Here is a 21,196-nt window from a genome sequence, read left to right as displayed (position 1 = left end):
CCTACTTTCCAGTTCAATCTTGATAGACTTAGCTGCCTCCACGTGGTCCATAAATGTAAATGGTTTTACAGTGGTTTTATTTTGTGATTCTGATTTTCAATTGTATTTTTATTTTTTCATTTTCAGGAGAAGCTGGGGGTCAGCAGAATGGCCAGACCACAGCAGAGATCCAGGATGAGGTGTCTTTGACTACTATGGCTGCCACAGGAAATACCGCCAAGCGCTACAGCAGCCATGACAAACTCCACTTCCCCCGCACCAACCTCAACACAATCACCGTACTGGGTACAGTGCCCAGCTAATGGTTACAGTTCTCTCTTGTTGCAATGTTTGTATATGGTCCGCTATAGAAAAACTGAAATTAAAAAATATATATAAATAAAGCCAAGATGGCACATAGTGATTGTTGTGTGCTCATTTCCCATCCACAGGCAAGGGAGAGTTTGGTGAAGTGTTCCTGGCCAAGGCAAAAGCCGATGAGATCGAGGAGGAGACGGTGGTGCTGGTGAAGAGCCTCCAGACACGTGATGAGCAGCTGCAGCAGGAGTTCCGGCGAGAGGCGGACATGTTTGCTAAGCTCAGCCATGCCAACATTGCCCGTCTACTGGGCATGTGCAGGGAGGCAGAGCCACACTACATGATCCTGGAGTATTCTGACATGGTAACTGTGCATGCATTGAAACATTCATCTCTGCATTTCAACAAACGTAAAAGCTGTGTTTGTTTCTATGTAATGATCATTTTCATATCTATATATGTGTGTTATTGTAAACATTATTCAGAATAGGAAAAACGTGAAATTATTTAAACCCCTATTTTCCCAGGGTGACCTTAAGCAGTTTCTGAAAGTTTGCAAAAGTAAAGATGAGAAGAACAAGGTGCAGCCCCTAAGCACAAAGCAGAAGGTTAGTGTCTTCATTGTGTATCCACTTGGAAGCTAAATAGACAGTGGTGGCCTAGCGGGTAAGATAGCAGACCCGTATTTGGAAGGTTGCGGGTTCAAATCCACAACTGCCAAGATGCTACTGAGCAAATCACAGTCCCCACACACTGCTCACTGGGTGCCATTTCATGGCTGCCCACTGCTCACCAAGTTAAAATGCACATTTCGTTGTGTCAGCGTGTGCTGTGCTGTCACATTTGCAAGCCCACAACCTTCCGATTACAGGTCCGCTTCCTTATACACTAGGCCACCACTGACCTGACTTTCCTCAACTAGCCTCAGGGGTTTCTTAAAGGTGGTAGGTTGACCGCAAATTTGAGTTTCTTTTTGAGGGTCCACAAGCATGATTGACAGACACTGCTTGATTGTGTTCTTTTACAAACACACGCTTACTCTCCTGTGTGCCTCCCCAGGTGTCTGTGTGTCTGCAGGTTGCTAGGGGAATGGAACATCTATCCAACCAGCGCTTTGTGCATCGGGACCTTGCTGCCAGGAACTGCATGATCAGCTCCAAGCGCCACATCAAAGTGTGTGCACTCGGGCTTAGCAAAGACATCTACCACAGGTTAGAAGCCTTGATGAGTTGTCTTAAAGATTTAATAAATGTCTTAATAAGTGTTTTAGTGTTAAGTTACAACTTGACAAACTATGAATCTGTGAACACAGCGAGTACTACCATTACCGACAAGCTTGGATTCCGTTGCGCTGGCTACCAGCTGAGTCTGTCTTTGAAGATGACTTCTCTACCAAAACTGACGTGTGGGCCTTTGGTGTACTCATGTGGGAGGTGTTCAGTTTTGGAGAGCTGCCCCATGTCTCAATGGCTGATGACCAGGTTCTTGAAGGTAAAATCCCATTGATTTAATACTTATACCTAAATGGACTTGAAAATTTAGGATATTATACAGGGAGTGCAGAATTATTAGGCAAGTTGTATTTTTGAGGAATAATTTTATTATTGAACAACCATGTTCTCAATGAACCCAAAAAACTCATTAATATCAAAGCTGAATGTTTTTGGAAGTAGTTTTTAGTTTGTTTTTATTTTTAGCTATTTTAGGGGGATATCTGTGTGTTCAGGTGACTATTACTGTGCATAATTATTAGGCAACTTAACAAAAAACAAATATATACCCATTTCAATTATTTATTTTTACCAGTGAAACCAATATAACATCTCCACATTCACAAATATACATTTCTCACATTCAAAAACAAAACAAATACAAATCAGCAACCAATATAGCCACCTTTCTTTGCAAGGACACTCAAAAGCCTGCCATCCATGGATTCTGTCAGTGTTTTGATCTGTTCACCATCAACATTGCTTGAAGAAGGTGTCTTTCAGAAACTGGCAGTAGGACTGGAAGTTGAGCTTGACTCCATCCTCAACCCAAAAAGGCCCCACAAGCTCATCTTTGATGATACCAGCCCAAACCAGTACTCCACCTCCACCTTGCTGGCGTCTGAGTCGGACTGGAGCTCTCTGCCCTTTACCAATCCAGCCACGGGCCCATCCATCTGGCCCATCAAGACTCACTCTCATTTCATCAGTCCATAAAACCTTAGAAAAATCAGTCTTGACGTTTCAGCTTGTGTGTCTTGTTCAGTGGTGGTCGTCTTTCAGCCTTTCTTACCTTGGCCATGTCTCTGATTATTGCACACCTTGTGATGTTGCAGCTCTGAAATATGGCCAAACTGGTGGCAAGTGGCATCTTGGCAGCTGCACGCTTGACTTTTCTCAGTTCATGGGCAGTTATTTTGCGCCTTGGTTTTTCCACACGCTTCTTGCGACCATGTTGAATATTTTGAATGAAATGCTTGATTGTTCGATGATCACGCTTCATAAGCTTTGCAATTTTAAGAGTGCTGCATCCCTCTGCAAGATATCTCACTATTTTTGACTTTTCTGAGCCTGTCAAGTCCTTCTTTTGACCCATTTTGCCAAAGGAAAGGAATTTGCCTAATAATTATGCACACCTGATATAGGGTGTTGATGTCATTAGACCACACCCCTTCTCATTACAGAGATGCACATCACCTAATATGCTTAATTGGTAGTAGGCTTTTGAGCCTATACAGCTTGGAGTAAGACAACATGCATGAAGAGGATGATGTGGACAAAATATTCATTTGCCTAATAATTCTGCACTCCCTGTAAAGCACAATGTCTGTAGGTATTCTATATTAAAGGTCCCCTATCATGAAAATGTCACTCTGTGATATTAATTAACATTAATACAAGTTCCCCTAGTCTGTCTATGGTCTTGCAGTGGCTAGAAATGGTGATGTGTATAAAGAGTGCTTTGGTCATTCTGCTTCACCGTTCAGAGAGCAGCAGCTCAGACGGTCCCCTAATGATGTCATAAGGGGAAAGGTTACCTCTCGTTTCACATGCTTTGTCTGCCCAGAGAATTTCCCCTAAAACGTTATCTGTACCGACCATCATGGCTTCCAAACATGCGAAGCATTAAAGTTGCTCAGTGAGTGGATGTAAAAATGAGCACAAACTTATTTTTTGTTTTTTATGTAAAAACACTGACACAACTTCCTGTTTGGACCAAACATCGCGGTTTGTTAATGGTGTTCATGACGTAATTTCCCCCTCAACTTCTATTGGCCTCTCTCCTCATTAGCATTTAAAGGTACAGACACCAAAACTGCGCGTCCTGGGGAAATCTCATAGTGGGACTGGATCAAAGTGGCTGTAATTCGTCACCACGGCTGAAGGTCGGAAAGAGACTTCAGATACAGTATTAGGGAACCAATAAGACTGATAAAAAATGTAATGTCAGGGGACCTTTTAAAACCAAAAGATTCCTGTAAACTTTACCAAACAAGACAAAGGGCACTATTTTAAATATGAGTAACATCTTCAACAATGTTTGCATGTGACTTATTTACTGAATATGCAAGTCTTGAGTGAGACAAGTACCACGATTAGCACCTTAACACTGCTTAGCATCAATTTGAAAATACTTCCCTGGTGGGCCAAGTTCTGATGCTGCAATCACTCTTCGGCCTCTTTTGCATTATTCTTTTATGTCTTGATGTGATGAGTGACACTCTCTACATATACATCTCTCTCCATTCTCAGGTCTGCGTGAGGGGAAGCTGAAGATGTCTCCCCCCCAGGGTTGTCCCTCACGGGTGTATAAGCTGATGGTGCGCTGCTGGGCAGCCAGTCCTAAAGACAGAGTCTCCTTCAGTGAAATTGTCTCCACTCTCAGCGAATTACCCTCAGAGAGCAAAGTTTAGGTGTGTGGCGAGCAAGCAGAAATCCTTACAAGAGACAGAATGTAGTGTTAGTCCTGAGGACCACACAAATGAAAATGAGAAATGCATGAAGGGAGTGAGGAGATATGCTCCTAGTTCATCTGTATGGAATTCCTCAGTAGATCAGTAGATACTGATTCATTCAGAACGGTTCATATCATGAGACCGAAGGAAAAGTCTGACCGATTATGACTGATTGGTTTGTCCCTTTTAGGCCATGCACTGACCAGAAGTTTTATACATTTTGTACCAGGATTATTCCTGGAACCTGGAAGTTGTCTTTTGTTTCACTGTACAGATACGGTACTGTTTATATGCCTCTTTTATATTGATTTTGTTCATGTCTTTTGATATGGGGGGAAAAAAAATAATAGATAGTTGTAAAATTAAAAGGAGTATGAGCTTCTTTTCTATCCTAAAGTGCCTGTTTTTATGAAGGAATTCTTCATGTTTTTTATGCTAAGAAAAATACCTTGCATTTTAAGATTTTTTTTTTTTTTTTTACTTGAACATTTTTATACAATGTTTTCATGTTTTTTCCATTCATCGTGTATACAAGTTGTGCATAGCCAGTATCTATGTTCTTCCGCATTATATCTGTATGCAACCAGGATCCATATAGCTGCCATTCCAATAAACCTTCCTGGTTTAAAAGGAAATAATTCATGTCTGTCTGTCTTATTTTATGGAACCAGACCGATATATATTATTGAGGATCTTCAGAATAAGACAGAATTTCTATTCTTGCAGAAATTTAATTCACATGAAGCTAGCGGGTACACCGTTCAGATTCGGTGTAGTTTTTTCTATTTATTACGGACCATTAGATGGGGACAGAATTTATAATTAAATATGCATTTCACTCCTTTTCTGCTCTCCATTACACTGACGAGAGCGACGGAGAGCGATTCCTCCTCCTCCCCCTCCAGACATTAAACGCGAGACCTCGGTACAAACTTGCATCATCCCGGCGGAGTCTCCATCTGGATCGATGCTCCCTGCCCCGTCCCGGACATCCACGCTCCCCGCGGAACGGGGACGGACGGCTAGGATCATGCCGGTGGGGTAGCGGTGGACGGAGCCGGAGAGCTGTCCTCACCTCGGCCTGAAAATACACAAAATGTCGACCAGGACGCCGCTGCCCACGGTGAACGAGCGCGACACGGAGAACGTACGTACCGCCGCGTAGTTAGCATCGCTCGGCTAGCGGGGACGCTTTCGGCGCCTGGTGCCGGTCGCCAGTGGACAGTTCCCCGCTGTCGGCCGCGGACGTGCGGGAAAGGGGAGAATTTCCTCCGGAAAGCGGCGTTTCGATGCCGCCGGGGGCTTCTGGCGCTGTTCGGCGGTGGTCCGTCCCGCTTGGACCCCGTCGTTCGACAAGAAAGGGAGTTTGTTGCGTCTTTCGGGAGTAAATATTGCGTTAAATCGGATATAATTGGGCGTAGCTGACAGATATGCGTTTAGCTGTAATGCGGGTCATCCCGTCTGGATTAAAGCAACGACGCGGGCAAGGCCGGGACGATGCGGTTCTACGCGGGATGAGCCTGTCTGGTCCTTTTATCGATAAAACCGGACGGACGTCGGTCCAGACTGGTTCGTTCGGGAATTTCAGACGCGATTCTTGCTCCGTCTCAGCGTTCACGCACGTTTTCTCGTCACATTTCTAGGGCCACAGATGCAGGTGAATGGAGGGCAGTGGCCGACTTCCCCTTTTTTCGCATGATACGATTAAAAAAATGTTTTAATAAAAGTGCTATTTAACACCAGTGTGACTACTACTCGTTTTCCTCATCTTTGTTCTGTTTTGTAGTTGTAGATGGCAATATCCAGATCCAAACTCGTTCAAATATGCAAATGCATTAAATATCTTATTAAAGCATCCCAGTTTTAGATAGTTTGTAACACGTTTTTATTACAGATTACACGTTATAGTCTGGTTATGGGGGGACGTTTGAGAAAGCTTTTGAGTTGACTTTTGCAAGAAGAGATTTACATAATTTCCCGAAAAGTAACCTGGTTTGTAAAACATGCCCCAACTTTCCAGAAAGCTGGAAGCTGTGTTTTTTTTTCCTGTGTTTTTCCCCAATAATGATGGAAATGGGTGGTTAGGTGCGGCCAGGTAAGTCAGTTTCACAGATGAAGCTAGTTCACCGTACGACCTGACCCAGCAATGTCGGGTTTGTGTTTGACTTGTGTGTGCTTGACTTCCGTATTCCATCATCTCCTTTTGAAAGTCGTGTAAATTTTGCTTGGGTTCGACTTGCATGAAATTGGAGGAAGAAACACTGTCGTTTTAAGTTTTGATAAATTTTACTTTTTGTGATTTTTTGTGTGTGTAAGAACCCTGTAAAATGCTTTTTCATTCTTTATTACAGACGTATAGCCTCTGTGCCCATTTAATAAAAAAAACATAGAAAGTAGGAGTGGAGGAACATGCTTGCTGTATACGTAAAACATGCAAAATGTTTCAATGCAGGTTGCAGCAATATTCTAGTGTGTATGCAGATTATCGTTCAAATGTTGATGGTAATTTATAAACCATGAATATTTACTTTGAATTTTTTTTTTACTATATTAATAAATTGTAATTGATAAAGTCGACTAGTGAATTGTGGGACAGTTAGTGTAGAGGTCCCGCCTCAGTGGCACCGTGGCGGTTCGGGAATTTGATTCGTTAGCCGCCTGGCCACCAACACCCCAACAGCAATGATCCTATTTGTTCTTAGTTCCCACAGTAAAAAGTGAAGTGATTGTCACTTGTGATACACAGTACACGGTGCACACAGTGAAATTTGTCCTCTGCTTTTAATCATCACCCTGTGTGATCAGTGGGCAGCCATGACAGGCGCCCGGGGAGCAGTGTGTGGAGACGGTGCTTTGCTCAGTGGCACCTTGACGGAAACCTTCTGATTACAGGGCCACTTCCTTCACCGCTGTGCCACCACTGCCCCAACTCATCCTGAATATGAGTTGGCTCAGATTGACTGGAATTAATGGATGGAATTTAGAATCCATGGAAGAAGTTAAGCTTGAAAACAAGGGGATAGAGCAAACCATTGAATGGAGTAATGAACTCATTGTAGATAAAGGTGTTAAAAAGAAAACACTAAGAGAGCAGATACTTCATTTTTCATGCCCCTCTGGAACCTCTCTGGAATCGTGCTGATTGTCATGCCAACACTGGAATTCTAGTGGTGAGCTGCTTAGAAAAGTGCTTCTGATTCCAGGAAGAGATCCCAGTCATCTATTAAACAGCCCAAAGTAGGCAGTGTGTGCACATACACAAATTCATATACACATAAATAGAGATTCATATGTGCAGTTAAACACAAACATGCATAAAAAACACACTCGCCTATGAACCAGAAGACCCGGGTTCAAATCCCACTTACTACCATTGTGTCCCTGAGCAAGACACTTAACCCTAAGTTGCTCCAGGGAGACTGTCCCCTGAAACTACTGATTGTAAGTCGCTCTGGATAAGGGCGTCTGATAAATGTCGTAAATGTAAATGTAATGTTCAGTATCATGTTTTATCTTGTGAAATCTTTTTTGGATTTAGTGGTCCCCTAATACTGTATCTGAAGTCTCATTCCCACATTGGGATTTGCCCTAGACACGCCGTTTTGGTGTCTAGATTTAAATGCTAATGAGGAGGAGAGCGGCCTATAGAAGTTGAGGGGACATTCGTGGAATTTACGCCATTTATCAGACGCCCTTATCCAGAGCGACTTACAATCAGTAGTGACAGGGACAGTCCCCCCTGGGGCAATTTAGGTTTAAGTGTCTTTCTTAGGGACACAATGGTAGTAATTGGACTTTGAACCTGGGACTTTGTGGTCTTCTGGAAGGCTTGTGTCTTACCAACTAGGCTACTTCAGTCCCGTACACAATCTAGAGACTTCAAGGGGGCTAGCGGTTTAACAGATTTCTTTATATTTCTCCACTGAGAAGTGTACACTGTGTTTAAAACGAAAGTGACTTGTATAATATAATTTACAGTCAATTTTTTAATATTTATTTTAATTGAGAAACCTGATGTCGTATTAATGCAGTCTCTAAATGAATGAAGTCCCTATTTCCAATGAAAGACATTTAAGTTTTCTCTCTTTGCCGCTAGGACACCACTGCCTCAGTCAACTGAGGTGTTCAGTTAAATGTCTAACACCCACACACACACACACACACACACACACACACACATATATATATATTTATATATATTCATATATATTTATATAGAATCATTGTTCTTTATTAGTGTGTGTAGAGGAGTTCTAGATAGACCAGTTCTTATATAAGTTGAATTGTGATTGGTTAAACTTGATTAGTTAACTAAACCTTTACCACACATTGCATGGTGTAAAGTTACTTGAAGCTCACTTGTTCACTTGTAGCTTGGATCACACTCCGGTCACCTGACAGTGTAGAAATTAGCAGTTCGCTTTAATATGAGTGAAGTGAAGTGAAGTGATTGTCACATGTGATACACAGCAGCACAGCACACGGTGCACACAGTGAAATTTATCCTCTGCATTTAACCCATCACCCTGAGTGAGCAGTGGGCAGCCATGACAGGCACCCGGGGAGCAGTGCGTGGGGACGGTGCTTTGCTCAGTGGCACCTCAGTGGCACCTTGGCGGATCGGGATTCGAACCGGCAAGCTTCTGATTACGGGGCCGCTTCCTTAACCGCTAGGCCACCAATACGTGACCTGTAGCCAGTATGCGAAGTATAAATTAGTTGTAGTGGTTCAGTAGTTATTTTTTTATGCTTGTAATCCTGTCTTTTTGTAATCTGTTGTTTTCAACTCCTTTCTGTCTTTCAGCACACATCTGTAGATGGTTGCCCAGATTTGCCTGTCCCGCCTACCAAGTTGGGCAGCCGACAGAGTTTACCACGGGGTCGAAACTCAGTTGTGTCCACCACCGATGATCAGCTGCATGTTGGCAGTTATCGCCTACTCAAGACCATTGGCAAGGGCAACTTTGCCAAAGTCAAATTAGCAAGGCATGTGACGACAGGAAGAGAGGTGAAGAGTCTTTCCGATCTATTTGCACACCAGTCCCATGTTGTCAGGTCATTCTGCTGGGTTCCTTTCACGTTTCCTGTGCTTAAAGCAAACCTTAGAACTGGGAAATATAGACATGACTTTCATGTTCAAAAAGAACCTTGCCTTCAGATGCAGTAATTGAGGATATTGCACTTGAGCATATTGGCCTCAAGTATGGTTATATTACTTAAATCTGGATATGTCTCCAACCCTACAGGTAGCCGTAAAGATAATTGACAAAACACAGTTGAACCCCACTAGTCTACAAAAGGTGAGTCTTTTTTTGTAATACAGCTTCCCAATTACACCAAATGAATTTTAACAGCCATGACTGAAATGATCAAGTCTGTATCCTGACAGATCCAACTAGACATTTTGACTGAATGCTGATTTGTTGTATTCAGTGATACAGCCAGTTAACTTAATATACATAGTTTACCGAAAACAAATATGGCCGGATGCACACTTTTGATTACCTACAGTAAAAAACACCTCAATCCCACTGAAGTTTCTGGTTGTAAAAGAAACGTCTAGACAGGTGCATGGATTTTTGTGACATGCTACAAACAAAAATTGTATTGGCAATTAATTCCATTATGAAATACACATACTAAAAGTAAGTCATATCTTTTTCCAGTTTCCCTTTCCTTAATTTTGAGCTGGTGATATGGCCTAGAATAAAACCTCACTTTTAAAAAAATGTCAACAATTCTGTGTTTTCCTGTCAATATGTTGTGCTGTGTGTACATTTAATAGGAACATTTTAGCAAATGGCTGCAATATAACAGAGTGAAATTTGAAGGAGGTCTGAATACTTTCTGTACCCACTGTAGCTTTACTTTGTGAGCAGAATGAATGTTGGCTATATTTTATAGTAACTATGTACTCTTTTCTAAATCCTGCAGCTCTTCCGTGAAGTCAGGATAATGAAGATCTTGACGCACCCAAACATAGGTAAGACCACCCAATTTTGAGCATGTCTGTGTGACCTACAAATGACAAATGTGTTTAAATGGGAACTGTGGCATGAGTCCAGTACTTTATGCAATAGCCAATACAATAAGAGCAGTCCTTTCAGATCAATCTGCAGTGTATCCAGAACATTGTTTCAGATAATAATTACCCTCATGAAGTTTGAAAATACCCGGGCCTGACATTATTTGTCTTTTCCCGCTTTAATCTTTACGTGCTTGTTTTTATGTTCCACATTGGCATTTAGACTTGAATAATTTCCTGCATTGTTATAATTGTGGCTCCTTTGCTAACTGAATGAATTATGAATTATTCTGAATGAATTATGAATTATTCTGATCACTGCGAGAGGGAAGCCCTGTGAATAGTAATTTTAGCCCAACGCCGTTACCAATCCCTGATAAACTCTCATTCTTTATAATGATTTATTTCTCTCTCTTCTGCAACTTTGTGTTATCATGATCTGTTCCTAAACAAAGCTTTATCTGAGGTCTGCTTTCCTTTCGTATTCCTGCTTTCTGTGTCCTGCTAATGTAAATGAATATGACAGGATCTTTTTAATTTGTGGAGAAATGTGTCTTGTGGCACTTAAGTAACCAAATGATGTGTGTGTGTTTTACCAATAAAGTCTACTGTAAAGCCACTTTCATGTGCTGTGTAGCCTATTTGGAAACCACATAAATATAATGAACAGTGCTTACACAAATTTTGCTCGATTGACCAAAACAAACAAATTATGTAATGGTGGTCAATGGTGTCATTTAAAGGGTAATTCACTGACCATTTGTCCTTTTTTTTCTTCTTCTGTTCATCTGTCTGCTCTGCTATTTTCGCCAGTTAAATTGTTTGAAGTCATAGAGACTGAGAAGACACTTTATTTAATTATGGAGTACGCCAGTGGAGGTGAGTGCATGCCCATGTCACCCTAGCTGGCATCTCTGTTTGGGACCAGGCCTGATGAATGCACTTCTCAACAGGTGAAGTATTTGACTACTTGGTTGCACATGGGAGAATGAAGGAGAAAGAGGCAAGAGCAAAGTTTCGCCAGGTGAAGAAATCAAACAAACGATACATTTTACAATGAAAGTAAAACGCTTTTAGCCAAAACCTTCATTTGAAGGCTCCAGGCTGATTCATATATATTGATAGATAGATATATTCTGAAATCCACCCACCAGGTCAATATTCTCTCTAGTGGCCTTAGAGTGGTCTTATGGCATAACAGCATCCAATCTGCAACTTTATTAATTACACTCATTCTGTCTGATCGGCCTGATTGGACTGCATGTACACACAAAAATATTACAATCGGGCAGTAAGAGGTGATTATTGCCAACAAAAGATTTCTTGCCCAGTGTCTTCGCACCATTTATATGCGGTTTCCACATTTGCATGCATAATTGAAGCAAGCAGACATTAATAATCCTATATTTTATGCGTGTTTCTGAGTTGTATGTGAGAACTTTGTTGTTCTATCCCCCAGATTGTTTCAGCAGTGCAATATTGTCATCAGAAAAGGATAGTCCACAGGGACCTGAAGGTAAGCTTCATTCTTTCTCTACTACCAATAAGTAGGGGTTCAGCTACTTTGTACATCTCTGCGCTGGCCTTTTTATGCATCAGGCAAATCTATTCAATGCTGTATTGGTATAATATTTACAGTTTAAAAAGCATACCGCCTTCACCAGCTCCTACTGACCTTCGATACTTTCTAGCATTCTAGAAATTCTCCTGGATTTCTTCAACCTTTTTAAACATTTCATACAGTGTTTTGGACAAGATTAGGCCAGAATTTCTGGGCCTTCTGTTGGATTGTTCATGCATGTTTAGGTATTTACATTTTACAGCATTTCTTTGAGTAAGTCTAAAAATGGGACATGTGACCAGAGTTCAGGACTTTCTGAAACTGACATTAGATCGCAAGAGACTTCATTTTTTTGGGCTCAACCTGGGTTTACGTGTATATATTTTTGTAGCCACCAGGCACACTCTATCATAAAATATATACAGTTCAAAAATATTTCTGAACTCCCTTCCACCTTGGCCACTTCTGTTCTCTGTAACGTCACTATGTCTCTATCCTCACCCTCGTTCATGCACTTCTGCCCTTCATTCCTCTCATCTCTGGAGCACACTTCTCCAGGCACCATACTCTCACTGAAGATAATAATTTCCAAACATCTCACCATCTGAAAGTGTTTATTCATGTGGCAATATGACAGCAGCATAAAATCCTTTATTTGCCAATAAATTGCCAGGTTTATCAAAATGATCTTATCTCACACTTTGTCCATTGAATTGATATCTAGGGATGTTGTAAATGCAGGAGCTACAACATTGAATAGATGTCTTATCCACTGAATTAACTTATTAAAATTGTAAAAATATATATATTATTATTATTTATTTTTACCAAATGTATTCCTCTGCTTTTCTTCCCTGTTTTTTTTTTTTTTTTTGTTACTGTCCAGGCTGAGAACTTGCTCTTGGATGCAGACATGAATATAAAGATTGCTGACTTTGGCTTTAGTAATGAGTTTACCATTGGCAGTAAGCTGGACACGTTCTGTGGTAGTCCACCCTATGCAGCTCCAGAGCTCTTTCAGGGCAAAAAGTATGATGGGCCTGAGGTGGACGTATGGAGTCTGGGCGTTATCCTGTACACGCTAGTCAGTGGGTCACTACCCTTTGATGGACAGAACCTCAAGGTCAGTGCAGGGTCGTACACATATTCACTTTTAAACATGGGATAAAATAAAACACTGTAATATATCTCAGTGCCTTGTGTACAGTGGGAAGAAAAAGTATGAGAACCCTTTTAGATTTCATGGTTTGGAAGTCTTAAAAAACTTCATTTAAATCTAGATTTTGACTTTGTTAAATGAATTTGGCTGGATTCTTAAATGTTATGTTAAAAACATTGTGCTTGTGTGTGTGCCCTGTAGGAGTTGCGAGAGAGGGTTTTACGGGGGAAGTACCGCATCCCTTTCTACATGTCCACAGACTGTGAAAACCTACTGAAGAAACTACTGGTGCTCACGCCAGGCAAAAGGGGTAGCCTAGAGGTCAGAGAAATAATGATTAGCCGTACTAAAACAGATAGACGTATATATCAAAATACAAATGTCCTTTTTTTGGGAAATAAATGTTATGCTAATTAAGCAATTAGAAAGTCATTTTGTAGAACAGAACAGAAACATATTTCCCAACACATTCAAAAGCAGTTTTTAAAAAGGAATTACATTATCATTATTATGTAATTAAGTTCTGTTTACACAGGGAATCAATTAATTTACAATTTAACTTAATGACATGCATTGACTGTGCCATGCATAGCACTGTTCAGATTAAGTATCGCTGGTTATTGTTAAAAACCTTATCTCAGCAAGTTATGAAGGATCACTGGATGAACGTAGGATATGAGGAAGAGGAGCTGAATCCCTATGCAGAACCTGAGCCTGACTTCAGTGACAACAGCAGGATAGGTCAGCATTTTACTCCATTCTCATAATGTCCTTTTCTTCTGCTACATTATCTAATTTACTCACTTTGAAGTGGCGTTTAGTTATTCTCTCTAGAATCTTTTATATTTCTCTCTTTTCACTCTCAATGTCTCTATCAATCACAGAGCTGATGATCACCATGGGATTCCTGAAAGACGAGATAACAGAATCATTGACGGCTCAGAAGTATGATGAAGTCATGGCAACATACCTGCTTCTGGGCAGTAAGCCCACTGAGGTCAGTGATAGGTTAAAGCATCATGCTTGTGTTTGAGGCATTGATCCTTATTTTCACCAGATTAACCAGATTTAGATTCTGATTTTTTATGTGTTTTATGGCTAGTTTGAAGGCAGCGAGTCACTGTCCAGTGCCAATGTATGCCAGAGGACCAGGCCCACCAGTGATCTCAATAACAGCTCCAGCCAGTCACCTGCCCACACTAAAGTCCAACGCAGCATATCAGCCAATCAGAAGCAGAGGCGATACAGTGACCACGGTTAGGAAAAGCACCTTTATGGCAATGATTGATATGACTAAAAGTAAAGTTTGTACCTATCCTCTTGTTTGGCATATACTGAAGTTTTTTATTTTCTCCCATGATTAGTTCGAAAAAGGAAATAAAAGCAAATGTATCTGAATGATACACTTGTTTATATAGGCTAAATTGCAATGGCTGAATGAGTTGGTCAGAACAGCAGATCTTTTGGGGTGATGACACCAAAAGTTGAAGCAACCAGTACATCTTCTATATAATACATTTATAGATAAATTCATTTTTCTGTTTAAGAAAACGCGCTTTGTAAGTGCTGAACTGTGGCCACGTACATTCGACCAATCACCCCTGAATGTACAAATGACAAAGTAGCAATAGTTCATCACTTACTAAGCATGTTTTCAAAAACAGTAGCATAATTTTTTTATAAAGAAATGCTGTAAATGCCAGAATGCCATTTTTGCCATTAGTGCGATCAGTTTGTGATGATGTGATGAATGTTGAATAACCTCAAGAACAGGCAGAATCCCTTCAAAAAAGAGGGGTTGAGTCATACCAAGTATTTGGGAGGGGGGCGAGTAACATTGCCAGATGATTAAATATGCTGTTAATTTGCTGTCAAATTAATAGTGCCCTCAGGGGTCTATTCTGGACCTCTTGATGTTTTCTTTGAATATTCTAGTGTCCATATTTAAAAAAAAAAAAAGGCATATTGTTTAATTTCTACATAGATGACAAACAGATTTACTTACCACTGATTAAGGACCTCGACTACTACAACTTACTTTATTCTGCTAATCACTCGATCTTTTTTCGCTCTCGGCTACAGCTCGTGCTCATTTTGTTTCTAGTACTGGGAAATTTGATTCCATTACCCCAGTATTGGCCTTGTTTCACTGGCTTCCAGTTGAATATTATATACCTTTCAAGATTCCACCTTTCTTCGCGGAGTTGCAATATGTGTATCATTTTAATTGTATCTCTGCTGTATATTGGTGTGGCACTGCGTCATCCTTTTAATTGTGCTTCATAAATCAATTATTTATTTTTTTTGATAAGTTAGCTGCTAGTTTTCTTCTGTCCTGTAGTGGCCCCCTCCATACCACCGGCAGTCTCATACACCAAGCGAGTGCAGGCCAGCAGTGTGGAGAGCAACAAGAAGGATGAGTGGGACACCACACGCAAACTCCCCACTTCCAGCTCCAAAGAGATGCCTGTCTCTCCACTGGTGGCTCAGGAACGCCGGAAGTCCTCCACGGTCTCAGGGGTATGATATGTTTCACACTTGCCTAAAATTCTTTTATTTTTGTTTGTCTTTTTGAATATTGCACCTGTCATGGTGTGTGTGTGATTATGTGTTTCATTACAGAACAGTGCAGCTGGAGCAATGACGCGGCGAAACACATATGTGTGTGAACGGTCCAGCACAGACCGATACTGTGGCATTCCCAATGGCAAGGACAGCAGGTGAACAGATAGCTGAAATAGAGAAGCAGAGATATTGTTTTTTTTATTCATTTTGATTATTACAGGAACCTTTAAAACATAATTATCCCAAAAATAGTGTCATATTTACCATATAGTGTTCAATTTTACAGACATATGACTTTTTTTTACTTTTGGTCAGTTTAACAGAGATGTCTGCTTCGGCCAGTGGTGCATCTCCATCATCAGGTGTGTCTTCAGCATTAGCTTCCACACGACCCCGACATATCAAGTCCATGTCTGCCTCTGGCCATCCTGGTAAATCACCCCTGCCCCCCATTGAAGACAATACTGAATACAAGAGGTGAGTAAGAATTCAAATTTAATTGTAACTGTATGTCTCCCTTACAGTTTTTTTTTTTTTTTTTTATATATTTTTATATATTTTTTTGTGTATATACATATACATTATATAAATATATATAAATTCCTTTTCGCTCTCCTTAATACCTTTACATATCTATGTTACATTTTTACTCTGCACTCTTACCTTGTATCTCGAGTAACAGCACTCGTGCACCAGCAGCATCCCCGTCAGATCACAGCATCAGCAGCGCTGCTGACCGTACCCATTTTCCACGTGGCAGCACAAGCCGCAGCACCTTTCATGGTGCTCAGCTTCGAGAACGCCGCAGTGCCACCTACAATGGCCCACCTGCCTCACCCACCCTGTCCCATGATCCCAGAGCTCTCACACAGGCCCGGAGGGGTGCGTCCACTGGAATCATTGGCAAGATCACCTCCAAATTTGTTCGCAGGTCAGTTGCAGTCATGGAAACCACGCTTTTTTTCAGGAAGCCATAATATGGAGTTACATACATAGGATTTTTATTATTAATACTCCACAATTTGTCTGCTGAGTCATTATCTCAATGATACCCAGATTCCATGTCCTTCAGATATCTTTCTAAGTATCCTACACAGAACATAATGACAATGTGAAAACGTTTACTTGAGGTTTCGGCAAATTTATTAAAAATAAAAAAACAGAATAATTCAGTTTGGCAGCACATGGCATGTTACTCTAAGTGGAGGTTGACTATTCTTCCTGACACATGGTGAATAATAGTTTTAACGGGGCAGTGGTGGCCTAGTGGTTAAGGAAGCGGCCCTGTAATCAGAAGGTTGCCGGTTCAAATCCCCTTCCGCCAAGGTGCCACTGGGAAATACCGTCCTCACACACCGTCCCCACACACCGTCCCCTGTCATGGCTGCTCACTTAATGATGGCTTAAATGCAGAGGACAAATTGCTGTGTATCACAATGACAATCACTTCACTTTCACTTCACTTTTAGAACCACTAATTTAATAAAATGTAATATTAAATGAATAATATCATAGTAAGCTAATATTGTGTTATGTAGTTAAATAGGCCTTTACTAATGGCTGTTCTTGGAGGGGCAAATATTTTGCAGTATGAGAACCACTGGTTTAGAAGAAAAAGGGCACTTCTTCTAGAAGAAAATATAATCAGTATTGCCAATAGTTCTGATGGAATCATTTTTGCTGAAAGTAATTGTTCTTTACATAATGTGTAAGCACAGTACATTATACTATCTATATATCTTTGAAATCTAAAGTGTTTTGTGTGTATGTGTATGTAATCTCACAAAACTGAGTACACATTTACATTTTTGTAAATATTTTATTATATCTTTACTTGGGACAACACTGAAGATATGACACTTTGATGTGATGGCCACCAATATTTTGCAGCCCTGCTATTACTCTGTTGGGCATGGAGTTCAATAGAGCTTCACAGGTTGTGACTGGAAGCCTCTTCCACTTCTCCATGACGACATGGCAGAGTTGGTGGATGTTAGAGATCTTGTTCTCCTCCACCTTCCTTTTGAGGATGACCCACAGATGCTCAGTAGGGTTCAGGTCCAGATGCTCGGCCAGTTCAGAACCTTCAGTTTCTTTAGTAAGGCAGTGGTTGTCTTGGAGGCATGTTGGGGGTCTGTATCATGTTGGAATACTGCCCTGCATCCCAGTTTCCTTTTCTGCTTCAGAACGTCACAGTACATGTTCAGCACCCAAACCATGACACCCAAACCCAAAACCGTGCTGGACTGTAGGCATCCGGTAGCCGGCACACACGCTCGACTCCATTGGAACCAAATAAATGGTCTCATCAGACCACAGGACATGGTTCCAATATCCATGTCCTTAGTCTGTCTTCAACAGACTGTTTATGGGCTTTCCTGTGCATCATTTTCCTTTTGGGAAGACAGCTGTGCAGACCAGTGTGGTATCTGGTCTGATGATTGGCAGGCTGACCTCTGCAGCAATGCTGGCAGCACTCTTACATCTATTTTCAAAAGGCAACCTCTGGATATGAATTTGAGCTCAATTTCAACCATGGTGGACCATGGTGAGAAAATTCAAAACAAATTGAGCACAATTTGGACATTTTCAATTAGTGTACTTGCTTTTAATGCCAGCGGTTTAGACATTAATGTCTGTGTGTTTAGTTATTTTGAAGGGACAGAAAATGTACAAAAATTTATACCAATTTACATTACATCAAAGTGTTGTGTGTGTGTGTGTGTGTGTGTGTGTGTGTGTGTATACACTTATTCACTGTGTGAGATTACATTGTGGCATTATGGACTATCCGCTCAGTATTGGAACAACTTGACCACAGGCTGTTCAAAGGTACATTATTTTTACATTATTATTATCATCAATACAATCATGAAGACATTTGGACATGACTAGCTGTAGTCATGCACTTCTGGAAATTGCCACGTCATTCATGTAATCCTGGCTAGAAGAAGATTCCTTACTGACCTGGCTCCCCAAACCTAATCCAAATGAGTCACATGTCTTAAAAATGCCCTCTCCCCCCTCTGTCACAGAGCTCTCTCTTTCAGGGAAGTACAGAGGTAGGACAGTAGAGCATCTCTGCCCTTTTATTACCTTTTTTTATTCCAACTAAAACCCTTTGAATGAAATGTGGTCATGCCTGTACCTGTTAATAATCTGACCTTTGACCCTCATACGTATTTAACCTGTGTCAAGCCTGTGCCAGATCCCCTCCTTCCTGTTTTGCACGTCACATTTTGTCACATTCTACTTGCTTGTGGTGACCTACGTTCTCAGTTTTTGTGACAGAGCAGTGTATGGGCCTGATTCGTTTGGACTGGTTGTTATTTGGTTGTAATTCATTTTCACATTTTTTAAATTTAAATTTAATGTTTGCATTTTACACTTTCTTAAACTGTGTGTACACTGTGTTCATATGAATGGATATGTGAACCTGATCTCTGATTGGTTGTTTCAAAGGGCACCCAGTGAAGGAGAATCCAGGGGCAGGACGGAGAGTTTAAGGTGAGACCCTGCCTCTGGTAAAATACCCTCTTACCAAAACCAAAAACATGAACATTGTAAGGATGCTTATATACACACAGACCCCAAAATATATACACATGTATTCATGCAAACACAACCCTTACATTTCCCATGACACTGTTCTTCCGTAATTCTGATCTTGCAGGTCAATAGCTCCATATTGTATATTCCTTTCACTATTTCCAGCCATTTTTCTTGTGATTGTGGACCTGGCTTGTACCATCACTTTATTTTTTACAGGCTGCTAAAAGAATTTAAAATAAATATATATCTTCTTTTTACACGACTGTTCCTGTTACAACAACGAACATGACCAAGGTATTTGGTAACCCTGAATCTAGTCAATGGATACATGAACACTCTCCCAAAACTTTTCAATGTACGGACTGAACGAAAATACATGAGAATGATTTGCATTTGCTGTTCCACACTGTCTCCAGCATGGCTGCACCACGGATAACTGTTGATAATTATTAGCAGCCCAACAAATGTTTGTGGACAAGTTATAAATAATTATTTTTATTTGAAGTTGTTTCTTTCTAATTATCTTGACTTGATCAAAGAATAATTCATTTGAAGGAATTACAGCTTGGCATACCCTGTCCATTCCAATACCAATTTGTTGAGGTATTTCTAAAAAACAAATAATGTTTTAAAGTGACATACAGACAGAACACAATATTCTGTTGAGACTAATTGTGTCTGATAATGGGCCCCTGTACATTAATGCAGCTATTACATTCATTAGCAGCCATTTATTAATCCAATAAACGTAATGTTACTGCTGAAATACGACTTTCCATGAGGCATGTCATTTATTAAAAAGAAGTTGCTACTTTGAAAATTCAGCCAATGATAAAGACAAAAATTAAATTTAGCTTGGTGTTGTGCTCAAGTTTGATTTGTACTGTATCTTCCTGCAGGAGCACATTGGGAGAAGGCAAAGATGATTCCCTTGATTCTAAGCCACGGTCACTTCGCTTTACCTGGAGCATGAAGACCACCTCGTCCCTGGACCCTGCAGACATGATGCATGAAATCCGCAAGGTGCTGGATGCCAATAACTGTGACTATGAGCAGCGGGAACGGTTCTTGCTCTTCTGTGTCCATGGAGATGCCCTTCAGGACAGCCTGGTCCAGTGGGAAATGGAGGTATGCAAGCTGCCACGCCTCTCCCTCAATGGGGTGCGTTTTAAGCGGATATCAGGCACTTCTATCACCTTCAAGAACATTGCCTCTAAAATCGCCAATGAGCTCAAGTTGTGACAAGTTTTTTTTTTTTCTTCAGAACGCTGCTGTACATTTTTTTTTATTATTATTAAAAATCTTTTTCTGCCCATCAATGCTTCATTCCAGTAGTCGGTTCCATAACTGAAGCAGAACCAAGTAAATGATGAACTCATAACCGTAGGGTTTACAGCTTATGTATACACTGTACAGCTGCTGAATTGACATCTGCATTCGGCACCTTGGACAACATGGTGACCATCACTGCAATAATTTGAGGGGGCGGCTTTCTTGAGGTTACTAACATAAACGGAGGATACTTTTTCCAAATGTACAGATGAACTAGAGAATGTTTATTAACAGATTTGTATTTACCGACGTAGATTATGTTTGAAGCTGTTTGTAAAGTGTACAGAAAAATCTATGTTTTAATGTGTATGCATGTAATGTCATTTTCCCCAATTTGAACTTTAGTTTGCAGCATTTTATTTTATTTTTCTGCACTGAGGATTGTCTATGAAAAAGACAGGCATTCCTTTTTCCCCTATAATAAACGGTACTGTAGCTATACTGTAAGCCCAGTGAGAAATGAGTATGACACTCAACTCAGCCCCGACCTTTGATTAATAAGTTGCACTCTTGGGGTTGTGGTCTTATCTGGTTTGCTGCTGTAAAAAAAATATATTTCCGGTTTTGTAATTTCTAAATTTGTTCTCACAATTGATAACTATAATTTAAGTATCTTTTTTGTTTTTTTTACACACAATATGGTGAACCTTGAACATTGTGGTAGCAATGGTGGTCAGGAGACTGAGGAATTGTGGATTGTGCTTGTTTTACTATTTTAAGGTGTTTGTCCAAAGCGTTCTAAGAAAAGTATTTCCAGCC

At 40.6% G+C, this 21,196-nt stretch overlaps 2 protein-coding genes and 1 long non-coding RNA gene across 6 annotated transcripts in view; 2 read left to right on the top strand and 1 right to left on the bottom strand.

The window, feature by feature from the left end:
• The window catches only part of LOC114786036 (inactive tyrosine-protein kinase 7-like), a 26,082-nt gene extending 21,217 nt beyond the window's left edge, over nt 1–4,865 (top strand). Inside the window, exons 15-20 of the mRNA XM_028972801.1 lie at nt 127–285; nt 432–661; nt 825–905; nt 1,357–1,508; nt 1,610–1,788; nt 4,041–4,865. Coding sequence (XP_028828634.1) covers nt 127–285; nt 432–661; nt 825–905; nt 1,357–1,508; nt 1,610–1,788; nt 4,041–4,201 — 962 coding nt within the window. The 3' untranslated portion in view covers nt 4,202–4,865. The remainder of the gene's footprint in view (nt 1–126; nt 286–431; nt 662–824; nt 906–1,356; nt 1,509–1,609; nt 1,789–4,040) is intronic.
• LOC114786040 (uncharacterized) overlaps nt 1–5,909 on the bottom strand; it is a 9,043-nt gene extending 3,134 nt beyond the window's left edge. Inside the window, exons 1-2 of one of the 2 annotated variants that reach the window (XR_003749158.1) lie at nt 5,399–5,909; nt 5,177–5,324 (exon numbers count right to left, since the gene is read on the bottom strand). This is a non-coding gene — a long non-coding RNA (uncharacterized LOC114786040). The remainder of the gene's footprint in view (nt 1–5,176; nt 5,325–5,398) is intronic. The other variant, XR_003749157.1, reaches the window with a different exon arrangement.
• mark1 (MAP/microtubule affinity-regulating kinase 1) lies at nt 5,085–21,196 on the top strand. 3 transcript variants are annotated; one of them, XM_028972804.1, is made up of 18 exons: nt 5,085–5,366; nt 9,048–9,251; nt 9,490–9,543; nt 10,178–10,226; nt 11,082–11,147; nt 11,222–11,292; nt 11,728–11,784; nt 12,716–12,952; nt 13,190–13,309; nt 13,630–13,729; nt 13,873–13,985; nt 14,091–14,244; nt 15,330–15,508; nt 15,611–15,708; nt 15,869–16,030; nt 16,230–16,484; nt 19,016–19,060; nt 20,005–21,196. In XM_028972804.1, exons 1-18 carry the CDS (start codon nt 5,340–5,342, stop codon nt 20,345–20,347), a joined length of 2,334 nt encoding a protein of 777 aa, XP_028828637.1. In that variant the 5' UTR covers nt 5,085–5,339; the 3' UTR covers nt 20,348–21,196. The 3 variants fall into 3 exon arrangements, with proteins under 3 accessions (XP_028828637.1, XP_028828635.1, XP_028828636.1); XM_028972802.1 differs by having other exon boundaries at nt 5,087–5,390; XM_028972803.1 differs by having other exon boundaries at nt 5,089–5,390; nt 16,236–16,484.

The sequence above is a fragment of the Denticeps clupeoides genome, chromosome 3, assembly GCF_900700375.1.
Source record: "Denticeps clupeoides chromosome 3, fDenClu1.1, whole genome shotgun sequence".
NCBI classification, from domain to species: Eukaryota; Metazoa; Chordata; class Actinopteri; order Clupeiformes; family Denticipitidae; genus Denticeps; species Denticeps clupeoides.
The sequence above is the reverse complement of the archived record's forward strand: the minus strand, read 5'-3'. Positions and strand labels throughout refer to the sequence as shown.